We start from the raw sequence: 22,631 nt of genomic DNA, 5'->3' as shown, positions 1-22,631 counted from the left end.
AAAGACTGTGGTCTACTGAGACCAGAGTCAGAATATCTGAATATCTGAATGTCGGGGGCAGTGGGAATCAGATAAGAACAGGAACCATAAATAAATCCTGGCTTTGAGTCTCGGCTCCACTATTCAATGATGGAGTCCTCCTGATCGAGTTGGTTCTTTGTCAGGAGTGTTTTTGTGTTTTTGTTTGTTTTGTTTTGTTTTTAATCCTCTCAGACATCTAAATTAGATCATATGAACACTTAAATGTCTTCTGAAGATCTACTTTAGCTCCTTTTCATTTAGATCCATCAATGTCATACACGTTTGCTTAGTAATGCTTACATGTGTATTTGTCATAGATGCTAAGCAGAACCAGATACAAATACTATAAGGATGACTGGAGTCACCATCCTTACTTTTATCCCAAGCCTTCTAAGTTACCAAGGAAAACCCCACGTTGAGCCTCTGAAGTTCTGTGGCTGTAGGTCAGGATACACCTGAATAGAATGTTCAAGAAAAAAGAACAAACAGAACCTTATTCCTAGGAAACGCCAGAGGTCATAACCAGGTAGTAATGAGGAATAAGGAACAAGCCCCCTGGTTTTTGTCGTGGTTATCAGTTGCTTTGGTTTGTTTGAAGGAAAATCAAAATATCAGAAAAAAACTACTCTTTTGTATTTATAAGATTAATTGTTGTTGGAAACTTAGAATTTTATATGAAATATAAAGCAAGGAGGAAATAACTATATCCGCTCCAGGGGTCTACTCTTGTTTACCCAAAGCTTTGTCATCTTTTCCAAGTGCTCGCCTCAATTACTTCAGTTGTTGTCTGTCACAACTTTAATGAGTGGTAACTTATTAACCTGGCGTGCTGCTGTAGATGGGGTGTGTTGTGTTCTTATCCTAAAGGCCATGTAGTTAAACAGCTTGGTTTAACATAATGTAGGACACATGGGTTCCAATGGTAACTTAGTGGTGGTTTATTTAGTGGTGTTCTTTATCAGACACATACTGTTGAACTGCCTCGATGGTTTACTAATATGGCTGGAGTATAGCTAGCGTTTGTGTTCCTGAACACCAAGAGGACTATCTTCCCCAAACCTGTCACTATGATGGTTTAGACTGGAGCTTTCTATGTGCCCTTCATATTCATTCAAGTAGGAATGCATGGTCAGTAGATATTTTTCCTTTCCTTCTCTCTCTCTCTCTCTCTCTCTCTCTCTCTCTCTCTCTCTCTCTCTCCTTACATTCTGTGAGTTACAACTTCTGTGTAGTATAGGTTTATTCATTCAGAGAGAACTCAATGTTTAATAGATGAGAGATTTAGTCCAACTTAGGATCAGCAAAAGCAACGCAGGTCTTTTTTTCCTTTTTTCTTTTTTTTTTTAAGCCCCACTCCTCCATTCATGCTAATGGTTTTCATTCCCCTTAGGAGAGATGACAGCTGAGCAGTTGTGGAATTCTGTTAAATGAGAACTGTGAAATGAAGTATATTGTTGCCTTAATTCACTGACGTGGAACACCATGACTTTAGTAGTTACTTGATTAAATGTTAATGAACTCTGCTAAATTGACCTAATTCTTACTTTTGTGTACTAAATTTATGTCAATTTAAGCACGCCTGCTTCCACCACTTTTTTTTAAAAACACTGTTGAGTGAAGCTCTGCTCTCTGAGGCAGTGTTGTGATTGTAGTGGTTGCTTAAATATTAATGGTGCCATTAAGGGGGCTGGAGGTTTGCTGCTGGAAGATGGGGAAACTAGACAGCAGGGTGGTTTCTTGTGTCTACCCAGGGGACCCTCTTCCTGGAAGTCTTTTCTATTATTTTTTTAACACTATGCTTTTTTTTTCTGAATCAGTAGAATTGTTGATTTCAGCCATTCTTTGAAGATAGCTATGCTATTAAAGCCTTGGTGTAACAAATTCACATAATTAAAAACAATATCTTAACAGTGCCATAGTGGCCATTACCCTTGGGCCTCTTGAGAACTTAATTTCAATTTCTAAAATCATTTGCTTCTTTATTATAGTCAATAACAGGCAAAACCATTTTAGCTGTGTACTGTATTTGAGTGGATTTATTTACATTAAACATGAGAATTCTATTAAGTTAATCCTGAGAGATATGACAAGGGTCATATATTCAATCAAATTATGATTATAAACCCTTACCTCAATGGGAAAATGTTGCTGAAAACCCTTTTAAATTTGCCATAACCAGTATTTTGTATTATGCTAAATTGGGTTGTGTTAAACATGTGGTAAATAGATTTGTACACATTTTGCATTTTTAAAATGTTCTAATGGCTTGACATTTTGAAGCACAGAAAATCAAAAGCAGGCACTGTGTTTGCATAATTGTATATTTCCCTTTATAATCAGAAACCTGAGTGAATGGGGTATTTATTCACCGAACAATATTTTGTTTAGTATTTAGCTGCTGGGGTTGTAATTCACTGGCAGCGTACCTGCATAGCTTGTGCAAGGGCTCTGGGTTCCGTTCCCAGCTCTAAAATAAAGCCACTCCAACCAGAAGTTAGAGCTAAGGCTGCCCATCATGCTTAAGTAGCAATGGTGTGGAGCCGGGGACTGGCAGGTACAGCTGCTGAAATACCCTAGGCAGGGCTGGCATGAAGGTGGAAAGGCATCTCTCTCCAGTGGAAGGTCTAAGATGTGGTAAAAGCTCAGTAACCAAGAGGAACAGTGTTTTAATGCAGTGTGTGAAAACTCCAGGTAATGAAGAGAAAACCTAAGATTTTAAGTGAGAAGAGCCTCCGACCATCCTTCACAGAATCTTTATGTAACCCCATATACCCTGCACCCCTGAAATCATGCTTCCTGTACTCCAACATGGGGGAGCAGGGAGAAATCAGGCGCTGGGTTCTCTACCGACATAGCCTTGCATGAGACAACATCTTGAGTCTAGTTTTGTTACCTAACAATGAAGTCAGTTATTGTTGCCTTTCTGGTGGAGTTACTCGGGGATGCAAATCAGGTAAAAATACAATGAAAATACACAGAAAGACGCATTGCAAACAGGACTTATGTGTCTGTGCAAAGCCTGGGTGGCAGCCCACATGACTTCAAGCCATCCTGATGACTTGCCTGCCGAAAATTCTCAGCGAACAATACATTTAAAGGTTGTTGCTAATTTTCTCATTTTTCATCTCTCATTTTAAAAAAATGATTTGCTTCTCTCCTCTCTCTCTCTCTCTCTCTCTCTCTCTCTCTGTGTGTGTGTGTGTGTGTGTGTGTGTGTGTGTGTGTGTGTGCACATTTGTCTGTGTGAGGTTATGTGCACCCATTTGTCAACAGAAGCCAGAAGAGGTCATGAGCCCCCAACACTGGTACTGGGATGAAGTCTCTGGTCCTCTACAAGAATAGCAGGAGCCCTCGATGTCTAAACCATCTCTCTACCCTCTTCCACACATACATCCTGTCTTACACTTATAACCCAGGATAGTGACAATTTACTATGTGGCCAGAGACGACCTTGAACTGCTGATTCTTTTGACCCCAACTTCCAAGTACTCGGATTGCAGGCATGCATGTGATTTGTGGGGCCTGATCCCTTCATTTGCCTGTCAGATGACAATGAGCTGAGGGACTTGGACATAGAGGATCCTCCATCTCTTCTTTCTGTTTTGTTGTTGGATAGAAGACTTGCGATTTGTAAGAGACAAAGTGATGTTAAATAAAACAAACTCAGCCAACCAACCCACCCACCCACCCACCGACCCACCCACCCACTGACCCACTCACCCACCCACCCACCCACCCACCCACCAACCCACTCACCCACCCACCCACCTACCCACCCACCAACCCAGTAGCTTATTTTAAATCCCCTGCAAAGGGCACTGTATGCCCATGGTCTTCCCTTTGCTTAAACCACCTCTTGTAGGTTTGGTGCTGGGAGTGGGGGTGGGGGTTGGTTGTGTGAGGTGGGATGGGCAGGTGGAGTATGCTTTTTCTGTTGCTCCCATATGCCCGAGTCCCATCCCCTTTCATTCCTACCCACCTTGTCATCCTAGGTCATCTCTCCCTAAAATGCCCCCCCCAGATCCTCTGCCAGTCTGCAGTGATGGAATGGTCTCACTCACTCACTCACTCCTCACTCAATGATCATTTTTAGAGTCCTGGTTGCTTCCAGGCTTTTCCTAATTCTCTACTGGTTTTCCTTTTCAGGCCATAATTTTAAATGCAATAGTTGTTCTCTCAGTACATGGTAAATCCCTTGCAGAATCTTCCTCTAGGGGGCTGAGGTCAGGATCGACAGGGGTTGGGTTGGCCTTAATCATCTCCTGGTGACATCCGCGGTGTTCAGCACAGTGCCTTTATACACAGTAGGAAAATTGTGTTTGTTTTCTTTTTTAAGCAAACAAATGGATTTGGTGCATGTAAAGGGGTCCGGCAAAGACTGACTCCTGCCTCACGTGTGGACCGTTACTGCTCTCGCCCAGGCCCACAAGATATGGTTCGTGCCAAGTGGAAGGTGATTGTTTCACTGGTCCTGTTTGTGGTCAGCCCTGGTGATGGACTGTTTCACTCCGTATACCGAAGTATCCTGGTTTCCCAGTCCTTCAAGGGGAATGCAGGACAGCCTCTATTTCTCAGCCCGTACATCAAAAACGGGAAGATCAAGGAGGGTAAGTGTTGGTCAGGCAACTGCTGCTACCTTTTAAAGTTCGTTTTATTTCATTTTACTGCTCTGTACGCAGTAGTGTTTTAAAAGCTGTCCTCTAGCCCCCAAGATGAAAAATACATGTCAGTATTTTATGCAGTTGTTTTATTTCAAATACTGATAAGATACCACTAACTAACATGAGGTAGTTGGGGAAGGAATATCTATGTGCTTAAGCATTCCTCTCCATAGAACCAGTGAGTGTCACTCAGTAGAGCAGTATTGACAAAGCCACTACAAACCTTGCACCTTTCACCTGTCACGAACTCATTCACACGTGTCAAGCAAGTAAGGGATGCTCAAGTGTGGAGACTGAGGTGGGAGGTCCAAGGACCTGCCAGAATTCACAGGGATGCCAGCTGACAGAGGTGGGCTCCACACTCCTAGGGCTTCCCTCCACCCACTCTGCTGTGCCTCTCCCCTGGCATGTTACCACACCCACACCTCAGTTTCTTTGTTAGTAAGGTGGAGATCTAACAGCTTGCACAACTGGAAAGAATGTCAGGGAAATCTAAGGAGAAGGAAACTGAGAAAAACCCCTGTATTTGTAAATTTATTCCAAAATCTTAGTGTTTGCATAGGCTTCCTGAAGAGACCACCAGGGGGTTAATACCTGTCAGTTAATAGAAAGAAGTCACTTGTAGTCTTATTAGACTAACACATATGGTCGCCTTTGCTCTTACTGCATCTTGGTCCTCAGATAAATCACTGTGGTCACAAAAAACCCTCATCTGTGGGAACTCAGTTGACCACTGAGCTACAAATAGTACACAGGCTCTGGTGCTGAGGAACTGTGTACAACGAAGCAGAAGACTGGGCTGGTGGCCAGAAAGAGTCGAGGAAGGGTCTCAGAGAGGAGACAGACAATGAGTGTTTGCTGAAGGAAGGGGCGGGTGAGGTGGGAATCTGAGGAGCGGACTGGCAGGGACCGGGTGGGAGAGCCGCAGAGGAGGGACTTGTCCAGGACCTGAAGCCCTGCCTAGAGCAGCTGGAGGGTCCGATGGGATGGAGGATGGACAAGACCAAAAGTTACAGGAAAGGGACGGGTTCAAAGGTCAAAAGTAAGTCTCAATCCTCTTCGACGAAGTGTAAAATAAAGCACAGTCCGCTCCTGGGAAAGGGCCTCACAGTCAAAAGGCTGCCACCCTGCTGTCTTCTCGATAATCAAGTGGCTTGAATCCCGCCTTCATGGCTTCTCAGTGAAGTCTGCGCAAGCTCTGAGGTTTTGCCAACTCTTTACTGCAAGAAGGTGAAAAAGCCTTCACTGTGCAATCCGGATACTTAAAGAAAAAAGATTCACCTTCACTTCCTGCACAAGATTCACAGAAAGATGGCTGGCTACCTGGTCACATATAAAGATGTATTTGAGTCAGGAATACATCATCAACCTGACTTCGCAGTACCAGTTTGCGCTCCCGGTTCAGCTTCCTTAATAACTTGAGACTGATGCTCAGATTCACCTCATTAATAAGAAGTAAGGGAAGAACATTTAATGTAGTTAAATAGGAAAGGTCACAGTAACCAAGTCTTACCCAGCTTCAAGCCAGGGAGTGGAGACTTAGGCATCCTTTAGGAGTTACCCAAAGGGGAAGCAGGTCTCAGAGCAACCCTAAAAAAGAACATATATTTACTGTCCCCATTGTGAAGATGAGAAAACCAAGGCTCTAGGAAAATAAATATCTTGCCCAGAGTTGGAAAACCAGGAAGTGGCAGATCTGGGATTTGAACCTCTTGTCTGCCAGCCACACCACGAACAGCTGTGCCATGTGAACATCTCCTGACTCGAAGCTATAGGTAAGAAACCATTGGCCCAAGAGGGTCTTTGTGCACATTGAATAGGAGAGGGAGCTAAGCAAACGCGTTAAGTCAGCGAAGCCATGAAGTGTCTGTGCTCTGCATGTGGCAGAACCAAGTGGGGAACACTGCAGAATTTCCAGGAGCAATGAGTTATTCTGTCCTACCCCGTGCTACTTGTCTGGCCTTCTACCATCATCGTGCGCACACACAAGAAGTAAGAAAGTGTGATCTTTCATGCTTTGGTAGCAAGCTCAGCAGATCTGCATCCTATGAGTGGCAGCATTGGCAACACTGATTGATATGTGACTTCTATTGCTAAAGTGGTGTTTCACACTCAGAATCTCTGAATGGGATTTGAGCGGTAGATCCAGAAGCTGGCGCATCTGGGGACTCAGATGCTGCTGCCCGACAACATAATTAAGGATAATTTTATTCATCCGCTTTCCTGAAAGTTCAGGGAGCTATGGACAGATGGTCAGCTCCCTCTTTAAATCCCTGCTGTTCATGGGATCTGTCAAAGCTGCAGGAATGGGAGCCTTAATATCGCAACAGAACATTGTTAAGATAAACAGTAGTTCAAAGAAAGACAAGGGGAATTTTTAATTTTTTAATACCCAATTAGCTAGCTTAATTTTACATAATTGTAATTGCATGTTTGCTTTCTCTGAGGCTAAAATAGATCCTTACATTCTGGAATAAAATGAATGCAGAACTTTAGCATCTTTACGAACATCATGTTGTTGCAAATTCTAAAGGATAGTTGGGTATTGGGTTCTAATTTGTTGCTTGTGGAATGAAAGTGTGTTGTCTATACTGGGGGGTGGCTGGGGGATCTAATGTATACCACAGTTGGCTGGCTGACTCCTTCTCTGGCCACACTCCAACTGTTCTCAGAGTGTTAATGTCACAAATCCTGGCAACAGCAGTAAACCGAGGAGAAGGAAGTGAGATGGTCTCAAAGAAATCTTTTTCCTTTTCTTCCTTCTTGGTTTAAAAACATTTATATTTTGTGTCACAGTGACAGAAAGATTAAAAAGTGCACGCGGGAGCCTGGTTTTCATACTCCATTAACAGATGAGTCTGTGCTCGGGATGAAAGTCACATCCAAGCATATTTAGAATTCATGTTACTTGAGGGAACTCTTGGTTATCTTACTGTGATTTGGTGGATGGGAGTTTAACATATGAAATGGGGCAAAACCACTCTTCCATTGAATAGAAGTCTTCAAGATTTGTTAAGACAGTGACAAGGTCTGTCTTCCAGAAACACTAATTCTAGTGCAGTGTCAGTGGCTGCCCATACATTTATTCATTCATCTGCCCATTTATTATTATTCATTCATTAAAGAGTATTTGTGGAGTGTCTTAAGTATGTGAACCATCATGCTCTGTCCCAAGGGTTCAGAGATTAAGCAAGACAAATTTCCTGCCTTCCTTCCCACAGCTCCAGCTGGAGGAGAAAAGGAACAGGACATGTTTCAGTACAAGTTAGTAGAGATGCAACTTAGGCATTCCCAGGAGGGAGGGATGGTTGAGCAGTCAAATCTACCTAGAGCCAACCTGCAGACCCTGTGCTGCGCAGGTCTCAGAGACAGATTGCCCCAGTCATCTCGTGCCCGTGGTCCGTCCTCTGCAGCCCCTGTCTATTATCCACTTTCTCTTTTGCTCAGTGTCCTTGGACCTCTCTCATTCTTCTCTGTCTTCTGCCCTGAATCGCATGTCGCCTGGGACCTCTGGTTTGTACCTCACTCATTCCAGACTCAGTTTTAATTCTTGCTCATTTTGGGGTGGGGGAATGGATGTTTGTCTGATATTGAGATGATGATTAGTAGATTTGCTTAAGGCATCTCTTCAGCATTTTAATGGCTTTCCCACCTTGGAGTGGGATCTTTCTTTGCCTTGAGGGTAGAAGAAGAGGGAGAAATGACAGGTGGAGGGAAGAGTTAGAGCTGAGGCAGGGCCAGTGTCTTAGTCAGTGTCAACACTGATGGCTGTCACAAGACACCATGACCATGGAAACTCTTGTAAGAGAAAGCATGTAATTGGGGCCTTCTTAAGGTTTCAGAGGCTCTTAGATCATTATTATCATGGATGGAGCATGAAGGCGTGTGGGCCAGGCAGGCATGGTGCTGGAGAAATAGCTGAGAGTTATAGCCTGATGGGGACAGTGGGGACTAAAACCTCAAAGCCCACCCCAGTGACACACTTCATCCCCAAGGCCACACCTCCCAGTCCTTCCCAAATAGTGCCTAGAGACTAAGCATTCAAACACATGAGCCTATGTGGATCATTCTTATTCAAACCACTGTTGTCAGAAAACATTGTATTTCTTTTTCTCTTTTACTACTTCTCTTACAGCCCTTTCCCTTTTCTCCCTTGTTACTTCTGTTGCTGTAACTGATTCATAGAGACCAAGCAGCGTATAAACAATGACAGTTTCTTTAGCTTGATGTTCTGAAGGCTGAAGAGTCCAAGGTCAGAAGCTGGATCTGGTGATGTCATCCTGGATATGGTCACTTCATAGAGCCCTGTATCTATGATGGCCCAGGCCATCACAGTGAGACAGAAGGTCCTAACTTGTGGTTCTTCTCTTCTGATACAGCCACAGCCCTATTGGATTAGGGTCCCTCCCTGATGGTTGCATTAACATTCATCACCCACCAAAGCTTGGTTCTCAAATACTAAATTTTTGATACCTCAAAATGAGCACTTAATTCCTAAGTTTTGGTGGGGACATTCAGACACAAGAGAGACAAGTGCCCCTGGCGATTGAGTGGGGCTCTAGTTAAGGAGTTCTGCCTGGGATAAGTTGGGAGAGCCCGAACTGGGCAAAGCTTCCAGACATCTGTGCTTCCTTCAGGGATGACTTCCCACAGGCTAACGAGACGCACCTCCTGTAGACTGACATCTTGGTTTGTGTTAGGTTCCCTCCCAGGCACATTCATGAGCACTTTTTGTTCTTCTTCACAGAAAGCGTGTGGTTGGTTAATCAGTGTTTGCATTTTGTACAAGAAGATAGACAGTCTTGGAGATGAAATGACTTCATCGGGGATTATAAACCAGGTCTGTGTGAGGTGTCCCGCTGGACCCTCACACCACTTCCCATTGAGACCTATCTTTTGTGTCACCACTGTCTCCTCCCGGAGCTGCTGCCTCATCTCAATCACCACAGGACATTTACAGACAACAGTAGCTATGCTCTGTGCAAGCCAGCTTCTTTGTCTTTTCCTTTTTTCCCCCCTGTGTGTATGTGTCATGTGTATGGATGCGCCTTAGCGTGAAGGCCAGAAGGCAATGTTGGTGTCATCCTCAGCGTTATTATCCATTTCCTTTACCACAGGGTCTCTCATCAGCCTGAAGCACGCCGATTTGGCTAGCCTGCCAGGCCAGGAAGCCTGGGCTCCTCCTACCCCTGTTTGCTCAGCAGTCACATTGCAAGCACCCATCACATACTCTTTATGTGGGTCCCCAGGATCCAAGCCAGGTCCTCATGCTTGCCAGGCAGACACTCAATTGATGGAGCGATCTCCTAAGCTGGCTTCTCTTGACAGGCTTATACACGATGACTCTGTGGTCCTGCAGACTCATAAGGGATGTGCCTGTCTTATTTGAGAAACCGCAGCACAGGGGAGACTGGCTGCCGCCACCCAGGGTCACAAAGCCGGCTAGGCAGTTGTGCTGGGAGAAACAATGGAAGAGGTCAGACGTGCACCTCCTTGGAAAGGCATGCCTGTTTCCAAAACGGAGCTTATAGCCTCAACACTGTGGTATGTGGGAGAAAGGCCCTGGATTTAACATTACTTCCTGTGGGTTTGACTACTCTTACTATGGTAGATTTCTATTTTTTTTTTCTTTCTGTCAGTGATGTGGCTGGCTGCCAGGTAGGGCAGAGATGCCCACCACAGTATTATTATTTGGTGGCATGTTGACCTCTCAAACTGTCTCCAGCTCAAGGACGCTTCTATTCCTCCAAGATCTCCTGTCTGCTCCCGCCCACATGCTCTAATGCCCTCTATTGGTTCCCTTTCTGCCCTGTTCCTTGTTGTTTCTTCTCTTTCACTTCTTGTCCGCTATACCTAGGACTCAATGGATCTTCCAATAGCAGGCAGGCAGGCAGGAATAGCCTGGCGGCCTGGCTGCGGCCACTGGGGCGGGGGTGGGATGCCTCAGTTCCTCTTCAATGCTGGGAACCTTGGGCAAATTACCTAACCTTCCTTTGTTTTTCTGGTGTCATGGCCTTGCAATTCTTAGCATCCATTAGTATCAGCTCATCTGAGGCTTTCACTCATGACTGAGCCATGCCCTCTGTCTCATTTCCTATCCCCTTTGCTGGACTAAAGGCCACTCCCTTCCACAATGTCCCTGTCCTACTTGGTACCCTGCATAACCAAGAGGTCATTCAGGCTTGATGCCTACCTCTAGCCATTTGGAACCCCTCAGACCTGATCCTTAAGAGGCCAGTAGACTTCATGCCCCTAATAAAATGGTGGAGCCCATAGGCTACCCCAAGAGTCCCAGGTGCTTAGTCCGTTTCTGGGTACCTTGTGGGCATCTGCCATTCAGTGGGCGAAGTGGAAACATCCGAGGTATTAACGTGATATCAACAAGAAAACTACAAAGACTTGGATCCTGGCCCCTTTCACCTTTCCTTGACCTTGGCCTCACTGTGAATGGGGAGTCTGGGAGCCACTGGAGGAGGCTGGAACCTGTGTTCTGAGTACCCCTTATGCCGGCCTCCTCTTACCTTTTCATCTTGGCCTGGCGGCTGGCAAAGGTCTCCCCCAGCCTGGGCAGGTTCATAGAACATGTTCTCTAATCCTTCCCTATATTTTCTCTCTCCTCACTAGGGCAAAGGAAGAGCATGGTCAGTCCATTCCCTGGAATGTACGACAAGAGTTATGCCGGCTACATCACAGTGAACCAGACTTACAACAGCAACCTCTTCTTCTGGTTCTTTCCGGCTCGGGTAGGTGTCCAGGGCCTGCAGTGCAGAGCAGGGGCCAGCTCACCTCAGATGGAGTGGGAATATGAGCTTGCAGACTCCTGGGTTTTGTTGTTATTTGTTTTGGGCTGTGTTCCTGTGCGTGTGTGAGTGTGCATGGGTACAAGTGTGCACCCTTGACTCTATTCCTTGAGACAGGGTCTCTCACTGAACCCAGTAAACAGGCTGGCCACCAGCCCCAGGGATCTGTTTGCCTCTGTCCCTGAAAGGCTGGGGTTAAAAGCCCATCTTTTTAGTTGGACCTGAGGATCCAAATGTGGGTCCTCAGGACCTCATGACAAGCATGTTCCTCATTAATCCATATCCCTAGTCCTGTTTGCTTTCCTTTTAAAAAATTAACAAACAGGTTAAACAGCAGGTTAACATTGACATAGTATCAGATTTCATTATGGAACTTCTATACACAATTTGTTTTGGCTGATTCTCCTCCATTTCTTCCTCCCCTCTGACCTCTGTCATGCACCCTTCTCCCCCCAGTCATTCTTTTAGGCCATTAGATCTATCACCCTCCATCACTTTCCTCAAAACTTCTATTTCCCGAAAGGCTTAAGTATATTATATGAATACATATATATATATATATATATATATATATATATATATATATATATATATATATATATATATTAAAAATAAACAAATATTTGTGGAGAATCCAACTTAACCTCACCCCCCTCCTTATAACCATACCCAACACCTCCCCTTATAGTAACACAGCAACCTTCTTTTTGTTACAGTCTTCCTTTTAACTTTTAACTGTTATCTTACTCAAATAATGCTTGGGACAGGGCAGGCATTAGAGAGTGTCAAAGGAACATAAGGAGTTAACAGGTCACAGTTCAGTCGCAGGCTCACTTGTGGCCTTTCAGGACCTTCTCAGTTTCCACCTGGGAGACAGAGGATAGAGTCTTTTCAAACTCACCAGTGAGGTTTGGCTCATTCCCAGGTCACACTGTTCTTTGTGAACAAGACACATTAAGGTTGAAGGTACCTTTAGGGGGCCTGGGGGCAGATGCTGAGGCACAGAAACACATTAAAGCCCACCGCAGAGCTGCTTTCCATTCTCATCTGCCAAATTGGATTTGCTTTAGAAGCTGGAGAAAGCAAAGCGAGGCCTATCTCTTCGGAGGAGGTGGGTATTCATATTTGCATATGATCTGCATACAACAGTGTTGCATATTTAATAACTTGGTCTCTGCAAACTTGAATAGCTTTTTACTGGTACTGTCCTGCTGTGTTCTCTTGACTGCTTCTCTCTCCTCACCGCATGACTCCTGATGTAGTTCACCTCATAGCAGTCTGTCTCCTGGAGAGTAGGGGTGGGCAGTGGTTTTGGTTGGGTCTTTGGACCCTCACTGATCTGGTAGGCTTTCCTGGACTCTGGAGGGGTTCGCGTTTCTGAGTCTTTAGATAAGCGAGGGGCCCAGAGTTTAGGGAGAGCCTTGTGTTGAGGATGAGGGACAGATGGGGAGAAGTGACTATGTTCCCGGTCAGCCCTTGGGCATGAGTGAGGTCTTTCTCCTGAGATGCCTGCCATTGAGAGAGTCCAGCTGGCAGAGAGACTGAGGTGGGCTCCCCTGAGGAGCCCAGCGGAGCCCAGCAGGATGAAAGATGCTAATGGGTCTTCAGCAGCAAACAGCCCGGATGTTGCCAGGCCACTTGACCTCCACAGACCTAGAACTATGACGTCATTTCACGGCACAGAGGCTTGCCTTGTGTTTCTGTCCTGCCTTTGTTTCAGAGCTCAGCTTACACCCTCATCAGATCTAATGGCCTCTGTGGGTTTCTAGCAGGACTCTGGCTTGCTTCTTGCTGTCTCTTTCCCGTGTGTTTCTCCGCTCCACGCCTTGTCCTCTCGTTTCTTTATTTGCTCCTCAAACCCCAAGTTTCTCTGAGGTTTTCATACCTGACTTAGGAAACACACACACACACACACACACACACACACACACACACACACATATAGAAGTTTTGTTTTGTTTTGAGATGGGGTCTTGCTGTGTAGTCCAGGCTACCCGTGAATCAGTGGTGATTTTCCTGCCACAACCTCCCCCGTGTGCCACCACACCTGGCTATTTAGCAAATTTTAATCCACACACACAAGTCATACAGCTTGATGGGCTACCATGTGATATTTTGATACATCTGTACACCGTGCGATGTTCGTATATCGGTGCGATGTTCAAATGTAGACGTGCATGTTTATCTCTTACAAGGAGTTATTTCTTTGCAGTGAAAATGTTCAAAAAATTTTCTACCATTTTTGGAATGCACAGTGCATTATTGTTATCTCCAGACATGGTGCTGTGCAGACACCTGGAAATTCTGTCCTAGTGTACCGTAGTACCCATAGAGCTAAATTTGAGGATTAAACCTTGTCCCAGTCTTCCCTCCCCCTTCCTCTGTTCAGGATACTGCTCTGTCCCACAGTGGTCCCATCTTCATCAGAAAGAAGTGCTCGTAGCAGACAACCCAGGAGGGACTGGGGGGCGTTTGCAGGGTGTGGGCGAACATGGGGGTCAGACGTTCCAAGCCTCCTTGGCATTTCACGCAGGTCTGGAGGTGGGGGCTCAGCCTTCCTCTCATCCCCACTTTCTCTGTGACCCCCACCTCCACCCCAACTGATGAATGGAGCTTCATTCTCTCCTTTCTCTTCTATTCTGTCTAACCTGGATTTGTACCAGAAGTTCTTCATCGATGTCTGAATGTTGCATCTTTAGCAATTATTTAGATTTGGGGAAACAGCAATTAGTAATAAGAAAAGATTAGAACCAAACAATAGAAAGGGGGTTTTCTTTTCTTCTGTTTCTTCCTGGCAGGCCTGGTCTAGCTTGCCATTGTCTGTTGGACCGAAAAAGGGGGTGCAGTTTCCTTAGTCCATGGGTTTGAGGTTAGTCTGTTGGCTTGTTAGTTTTCCCCTCCTAAATTAACTGAGAACATAGCAGGTCACCCACGGACTGAGCAACGGTGGGTGATTAAGTTCTATAGCCATAAATACATCCTAAGATGGTTCTGGAAGTCCTGCCCATGTGCCGTCTCAGATCAAAGGTCTTATGTGTAGGGCTCTGCAGGAAGTGCATGTAAGCTGAGAAGGCAGAGTTTATGAAGAGGCCCACGGTGTGGGCAGGTGTAGCAGGGAAAGATTGGGTACCAACTCACTGGGATACTCATAGGCACAACCAGGTGTCTAAGGCTAAGGCTTCCAGCTAGGAAAAAAAAAACAAAACAACATGGTGGGGCAGAGACAGCACCCCAGGAGAAGCAGCTGTCAACCATGAGGAATGTCCCTTTCATTTGGTAGAAATATGAGTTCCTTGCCTGTCCCAGGGAAGCAGCTGACATTGTCATCAGGGGAAAAAATGACTCCCTTTTAAAAATGAGGGTAGCGAAAATAGCGATCCAGGAAGGATGCCGCACTCGGAGAGCATCCTCTGAGTCATTTTCTGGATGCTGTTTCTCAAATTAGTTTCGTTTTCCTGTTATTTCTGCGAGACTCCCCTGTTATTGTCTACAAATCAGTGCATAATGAATTCCAGAAGTCAAAAATCAGTGTGCAGTGGAAATACTGTAGGGGAAGCAGCATGCTCGGTGCCTGGGCTGGGGCTGGGCAGCACACTGTACCCAACAGAAGCACACACCTCCGGCGGCTGCTGCTAGGGGAAGATGAGCTGTGTGCCAAAACCCCTTGACCCTTTGCCCGAACCAGAATTTAAGGCTTAATTTTTGAGCTGGACATCTTTGCTTTTGACTACTGTGTGTCACATCCCTAGAAAAGTAATCTCAGAAGGTCCTGGGGTACAGAGGTTGGAAGTGGGGCCTCTTGAATGAGTCAAGCTGGTATGCATATGATAGGGTCAGCTATCACTTACTCACATTTCCTAACAGCGTCACATATCTGTCATCTCAGTTCACACTAAGACTCAGGACACTGCCTGACCTGGGTCTCGAGACAAAAGAGGCTGCGGAGCCTGCTGATTAGAGGAATCCCGACTCACAATAAACACTGCCTTTATTGTTATGTCCTTGTGACCATTCTTGCCATCATCTCTTTGGTGACACCAGCTGCCACCGATACTGACCCAAATGAATTATAGTTTGTGGGCTTTAAAGAAAATAGAGGGAAATTGCAAATCAGAAGGCCCCAGTCACCAGGCAAGAATGCGGATTAATTGCTACTGGATAAGGAAATTACTAAGTGAAATTGGGATTTGTCACACTTCAGAAGATAAAGAGGCGTCTGAAGCTGCCTTCATTGGAAAGAGGTAGCCAGATTTCGACCTTATCTTATAGGAACACCAATAATTTGAAGTGTTCAGAGTTAGTCCAGCCCCTTTCCTGAGGTCCACCCCCGGGGCTCTTCTGGCAGAGACAAGGCATGACCCCTGGTGTGTTTTGTTGTTTGTTTTGCTGGGGGTAGGGCAAGTACTTATAGAGGAGCTGGAGACTGTGACATCTGTGAGGATAGCCTGGGACCAGCCTAGGAAGAGATGCTTACTCAGGAACCTGCAGGCTGGACCGTCCAAAGCCAGATAGCAGGGAAAGGAAGGCGACAGTGGGTTAGACTCAAGAACTCTGAGCTCAGCCAGCAGAGAATAGCAAAGGTGGGCGCTGATAATCTTGGTCTAGGTTGGTGTTTTCTGTTAATGGAGATAAATGTTCTAAACTGTCCTGAGAGCCCACTGGAGAGCTTGTCTTGGGAGAGGCCCCCGATCTGTGGCCTGTAGCGAACTTCCTCAGTAGCAGAGTATGGGTGGAAGAGAAGCGAGGATCCAGACTTCGCTGCTCATTAGAACCAGCTGGGAGCTTCAGAAGAGTGACAGCTGCTTCCTCCCAGGCCCCCACTCATCCAGGTTCCAGAGGTCAAAGCAGCATTTCTGATGCACTCCACATCTATCCTGCCTGGTACAGCTTGTCAGAGCTCTTGAACTTGGGGGGGGGGGGACTGGAGGTCAAGCTACAGGGACTCTGTTCTAGGTCTGCAATTCTTAGTTGCATTTATTGGAGTCGGGCATTTATTCTCCCTGGGGTTTGGGGCTTCATTAAAGTAGGGACTGTCAACCTAGTTGATGTCTAGGTCTGTCTCTTAGTTCTACAAGAGACTTTCAACCAGAGCTACCCTGCCAGACATCACCCTGTCTCTGACCCACAAGCAGCATAAGGGATGCTATGTTATCTTAAAAAACCAATAAGGTTTGGGGTGGTGAAGGCCTTGTTCCCTTGGGGTGAGCTATGGTATTTTGTGACAATTGGCATCTACTTACTAAATCATGGGGTGGAAATCTAGGCAGTAGTGATTGCTGCATGAGTTGGGCACAATTGTGCATCCTTGCTCATTTGGCATCTCTGGTCTAATTTCCCATGACCCACAATAACAGCTTTAAACATTTTTGCTATTGGGTTGCTATGTCAGTAGAGGGCGCTGGAGGGACACCACGGCACAAAGCTGGCTTTTTCTGTTCCCTGTTCTGTGTTTTGCTGCTCAGTTCAGGGACATAATTTCACTCAGATCACCAAGACCCTCTGCCTAGGTGACCATCCAGCTGCAGTCAGCTCGTAGCCAGGAAACCCAGGGAACTTAGTCACCAAAGGTTTGTTCCCAGGTCTTCTTCAAGGAGGTCTAGAGCAGAGCCTTAGGAAGCCCACACTCCTCCTTATGGGACTGACTCTCAATGTAGGCACTCTGCCTTCAATATAGGACACGCTAGGCCAGTGTCCTCTTTACACACCCATGGAGAAATCCCCATTGTGTGTGCTTTTTATACAGTCTTTCTTGTTCCCTGGAAGCTTACGGGCATGTTGGTCTCGGGTCAGCTCTCTGGCCTTCTGTCCAGTTCTCCTTGATGCTGTCTGTGTCCCCTGTGGCTACAGTAGACATTCATCTTGGAGCAGGCTTACACGCCAGTGTTTCTGGTTAAACAAAGTAGCTGGTTAATCACACAGGAAAATGACTATGTGATATCACCACTCATTCTTTCTCTCAGAAACAGTCTGCCACAAGGAACCGAGAATGTTCTAGAAAGATCTCAGGAACTGGAGCAGCCAGCGTGCCACTGACCCTCATTCTTGGCATGTCAATATGCTTTTCTTCCTCAGGCACTTGGCCAATGTGGTCAAACCATAGGATTCACTAGTGTGTGCCTAAAGGTCTAGTGTGATTGGCCAAGCTCCTATCAGGTGATCTTCCTTGATCCAATCAGCCAAGGATCATGTGATATAACATGGCCAATGGACCTTTGCTATGATGAATGTAGAGACCAGTTCTATGAAAGGCATGTGGTTCAACAGATTTTTCAAACTATATTTATTGCGAGTGGCTACAGAGCCACTGGCAATACCAAGGCATTGGAGGTTATGGGTCAGCGTCTTCATGTCCTTCTTGATGTCCTTGAGGCACCAAGGATCTGAAATAACAAAACCATATGAAACAAAACAAGGTGACCACACATTGTAAGTTATAGACCACTCTATTAACAAGTATATTAGGACTCTGAAGAAAACTTTGTGTGCCCAATTGCCCATTGGGGAAATTAAAATTCTACACAAAGATGGAAGTTATTAACTTTTCCAGTCATCTTTCATCTTAGCTAGACTCAGAAATGAGACCAGACTCCCTCATTCACACTGCCTCTCACATTCCTTCTAAGCTATAGCTTTCTTGCCTGGGGCTCTAAGAAGCCTGGGATGTTTAGGGAAGAGCCGGGTGAGGAGTCTATGGGCTTGAGGCTGCCTCTTGATGAGGAGAGAAGTCAGCGCTTGATAAGAACTCAGAGGAGGCTGGGGATGATCTAAGAAGACAGGGGGAGACAACTGAAAAAGTTAATTTTCCCTATGAATGATCACAGGAAAAGACAGTTTAATGTTGTCAACAGAAAGCACTGCGAGCAACCTTCCCTGGGAACACACGGCTGTCCTAAGCAAGCTGTTCACATGTGTTGGGACTATGTGTGTAGAATTAAAATGGTTCTGCCAAGCTACTCAATGATTCTGGTTACAAAACTAATTGCTTTAAATAAAAATCCTTTTCCTTGATCAACATGGCGTGGCAGCTGAAGCATCGTAGGCACAGAGACCTGTGCGGCAGAGTGGGGGTCCACTCAGATACACCTGGGGGATTTTAAGACGTTACCTTGGGTACTAATGACTTCACTTAAGAGAGAACATGTTACTTAAAGCAAGCAAGCCTCCAGTCTTTGCATTTAGAAGTACAGAGAAGGTCTCATTGATTTACCACAGCACACTCCCCATTTTAAGCCTGCCTTGAAGTCTGGCAGCGGTTGGCGGTTGCATCCTCTTATCTAGAGTGGTGTTTCTTAGTGGAAGGGAAGAAAGGGTTGGCTAGAAAAATGTATGCAGATTGGGTTATGGCCAAAATACTGCCCCAACAGGTGGTAAGCGGTTTAATTCCCTAGAGCCACATCAATAGAATTGTCTATGTAAAACACAACCACTAGTTAGATTGTTTTGTTTTGTTTTACTGTATTCTTTTTTTTCATTCATTCATTCATTCATTCATTCATTCATTCATTCATTCATTCACTTTACATCCTGATCACTGCCCTCCCTCCTGGTTCCTCCATCCCCACATTGCCCCTCCCCCCATCTCCCCTCCTGTTCTCCTCTGAAAGAGTGGAGGCCCCTCCCCCTGGGGATCCCCCCATCCTGGAGCTTCAAGTTTCTGCAAGGTGAATCCTCTCCCATTAAAGCCAGACAGGGCAGCCCAGCTAGAAGAACGTATCCCACAGACAGGCAGCAGCTTTTGTTATAGCCCCTGCTCCAGTTGTTCAGGACCCACATGAAGACTGACCTGCACATCTGCTACATATATGCAAGGGGCCTGGGTCCAGCCCATGCATGTTTTTTGGTTGGTGGTTCAGTCTCTGAGAGCTTCCAAGGGTCCAGGTTAGTTGACTCTGTTGGTTGTCCTGTGGAGTTCCTAGCCCCTTAGGGCCCTTAATCACTGGTTAGATTTTTTGTTGGCTTGACACAAAATAAACACTTGGGAAGAAGGAATGCCAATTGGAGAGTTACATCTATTAGACTGGACTGTGGGGTATTTTCTTGATTAGTGATTTATGTGGGCAGGTGATCTTTGGAGGTATAAGAAAGCAGGCTGAACAAGCCAATAAGCAACATACCTCTGTGGCCATGGATTTGGTTCCTTCTGTGAGTGTTTGCCCCAATTTCCTTTAATGATGGATTACAACATGAAAGATGAAATAAGAGCTTTCCCACCCCAGTTGCTTTTGGTCAGGGTGTTTATAACGGCAGTGAAAAGCAAACTAGACCAACCATGTTGACTGAAAGAACTGAAATCATTTTCTTTACTCCCTGCTCTCCATTTCAGCAATGTGTTAACGTACAAATAGAAATCATGTCTACTGTGTCTTGTTATCTATCTCTGGCTGTAAAACTGGGGTCTGGTCTGGCTGGAGATAACGGTTAAAAAGTCTAGGGTATGTATAGCTGATGCTTGGAAGGTGATGAGCCACCTCAGGACCAGTTTAGATTTCAGGAATTTTGCTTCCCTGAAGGCACACGATCGTTTTCTTTGGCCATCATCGACAGTAAGTAGAGGGATGTGCTAGTGTAGACAGTCTAACGGACAGAATAGAAGTGCCTCCTTGGGGCTGGCTGTTGTTGATCATGCAGGATACGTTGAGGAAAAGAGTAGCCAAGTTTGTGACTGGCCACCAGGGGTCGCCAGAGGAATTGAGAGGGCAGTGGATAAACTGGGTCTAGTTCTTTCCCTTTCCCCTTTCTTTCCCTCCCTCCCTTCCTCCCTCCCCTCCCTCCCCTCCCTCCCTTTTCTCCTCCCTCCCGAGTCTTGATTGGGTCTCTCTGTGTAGCCTAGGCAGTCACACTTCTGTCTTCACTTCCGTGGCAGGCGGTCACGGTTTTCTGTGCACCAGTACAGGGCTCAGCCGCTTGGGCTCCACCCACGCGCAGACCATCTGCTGTTGCTCTCCGTGTATCTCACAAGTCCATGATTCCTTTGCTCCTTCGCATTTCATCGCTTCTTCCTTCTTTCAGTAGCTCTCGCCAGGGTTATACTCAGGCCCCGACTCATTCATAAACGGTTTCTTTTCTTCATCATCAAACAGGTGACTCTTTACCGGGGCGATTATCCATCTAAGTCGTACATCCCAAGTGTTTGAAAACCACCTCAAAAGCCCTGCCTTTGAGTCCTCAATCGCGTGTTCCTCTGCCCACCTGTCCATATATGTAGCTACACTTAGCTGTTTTCCCACTCATCAAAAAATCCAACCGGAACTGACACTTTAAAAAGGTAACGCCAGACACTGCCTGGATGAAGTGTTGTGACTGTACCTGCTGCTCAACCTGTATTTCCTGGCAGAGGGCACGGAGACACAGAGAAATTAAGGCATGGACTCAAGGACTCGAAGATATAAAACAGCTAGTCGAGATATAAAACAGCTAGTCGGAACTCCAGTCCTGGCAGTGTGGCTCCCATAGCCACGATCTTTACAGAGTACATGTTTTTTCCTGACTGTGAGTAGGAGCTCAACCCACAGCTTGGGAGAGCAGACAGTGTGTGCTATTAGATGAATTTATACACTGTGCTGGATGCATGTGGCATGGCGGTGATGTGACTCACTGCTGGGGAGAGACACCCACAACCTGAGATCCAGTGACCACAGAAACAGCAAGGTCTTATCCCTGAGCTGTGTCTTCAGCGTATGTAATGTCCATAAGTGGAGCATGGACACTGCACGTGTATAGAGAAGAGTCCTCAGACATCTCCATGACCAAGTTTCAGAAGTTAAACTTGGGATGGCAGGGGGGGGGGGTCTTTAAAAATCCTTAATTCAGAGTATATACCCCAGAGCCGAGGGATGGTGGGTCTGAATGTACCCACTATCAAACCTGAGGACCTGATGGCCCCCTGAGCTACATGGCAGGAGAGAACGTATTGATGAAGAAAATTACTTTAAAGCTTCTTTGATGAGAGAACTAAATGTCTTGAGTCATAGCTAAAGTAAGATTAATATTTTCAAAAGTCTGAATTCCACCCTACCGACAACTAATTAGCAGAAGTTCCTTATTTCAGTGACCCCCATGTTTGCAGCGAGGTTTTGTTCAGAATGTCCTTGTGCATTTCTCCTCTCTCCTTGGAGAAGGGTCTCTCTCACCTCACAAGTGAGGTCTGGATAGTGCATGGATTATCTGTAAGAACGTTATGCCATTCTTGTGGGCCATAGCAAGCATTGTCTATCATGGTTATGGTGTCATGATTCATCACGCGAGCATGACGTGCTACGGCTGACTCTTGGGTACGTAGCATTAAGTAGTACCTTCATATCGCAGCACCAGGTTTAGGTATGGCATCAGCGCATAGGCTGCTCGGCTCATTGAAGTAGAGACACACACGGTGGTTGGGCTCTCTTTAAAACCAGGTGCTTCAAGGGCCGCTGAGGACCGAGGAGGCAGGTCAGCTGAGGTAGGAAGTCTGCTAGCATCCCAGGAATGCAGGGTGCTGTGCTTCAGGGCCTCATGAGAACCCTGTTGGGCACATTGCTGTTTGACTTGTCCTGTAGGGTGGCCTCTTAGGACCAGGCTATTTTTTCTGAGTGTCTAGAGATAACCTTAGCCCTGCCAGGTCACAGGAAGGTGGGGGAGAAGAGAGTAGTGGAGATTAGTTGCCTAGGAGACTGAAAAAGCAGGCTCCCTATCATCTAGCAGGTCTCTAGCTGTTTTTTTTTTTTTTGCTTGTAAGAAACGTCTGGGGAAAGCTGAGAGTGCCACCCTATTCCACACAGCGGTCGAGAGGGGTGGGGGATTACAATTCCTGTGGCTTCAGTCAAGGCAAAGTCATTTGAAAAGAGATTTCCACATTATTTTAATCTACGACCAAGCTTGAGGGCTACTGGTCCACTGCTGTATATGGACCTAGGGAGGCTCTGAGGGTTGGGCATCCTGAAGTCAGTTCCCCAGCATCCCACACTTCTAAGGCTGGGAAGGATGGGGATGACTTCCATCCTGTTCTCCTGGTTTTCCTACCCCTTGTTGATTTCAGTACTGAGTGAACGAAAGTATAGGGGGCTGGGGGTCCTGGAGAGTGACAGAGGTTCTGGGGGTCCTGGAGAGTGACAGAGGTTCTGGGGGTCCTGGTGAGTGACAGAGGTTCTGGGGGTCCTGGTGAGTGACAGAG

General features: G+C 46.0%; 1 protein-coding gene across 3 annotated transcripts in view; it reads left to right on the top strand.

Moving 5' to 3' along the window:
- The first annotated feature begins 508 nt into the window (after nt 1–508).
- Cpvl (carboxypeptidase vitellogenic like) overlaps nt 509–22,631 on the top strand; it is a 104,135-nt gene continuing 82,012 nt past the window's right edge. For 2 of the 3 annotated variants that reach the window (XM_021191436.1, XM_021191435.1), the window contains exons 1-3: nt 509–547; nt 4,443–4,628; nt 11,307–11,425. In XM_021191436.1, coding sequence (XP_021047095.1) covers nt 4,454–4,628; nt 11,307–11,425 — 294 coding nt within the window. In that variant the 5' untranslated portion in view covers nt 509–547; nt 4,443–4,453. Of the gene's footprint in view, nt 548–4,357; nt 4,629–11,306; nt 11,426–22,631 lie in introns of all 3 variants that reach the window. The other variant, XM_021191434.1, reaches the window with a different exon arrangement.

This window comes from Mus pahari, chromosome 2 (genome assembly GCF_900095145.1).
Source record: "Mus pahari chromosome 2, PAHARI_EIJ_v1.1, whole genome shotgun sequence".
NCBI classification, from domain to species: Eukaryota; Metazoa; Chordata; class Mammalia; order Rodentia; family Muridae; genus Mus; species Mus pahari.
Note: the sequence above shows the minus strand (reverse complement) of the source record. Positions and strands in the feature narration are given on the sequence as shown.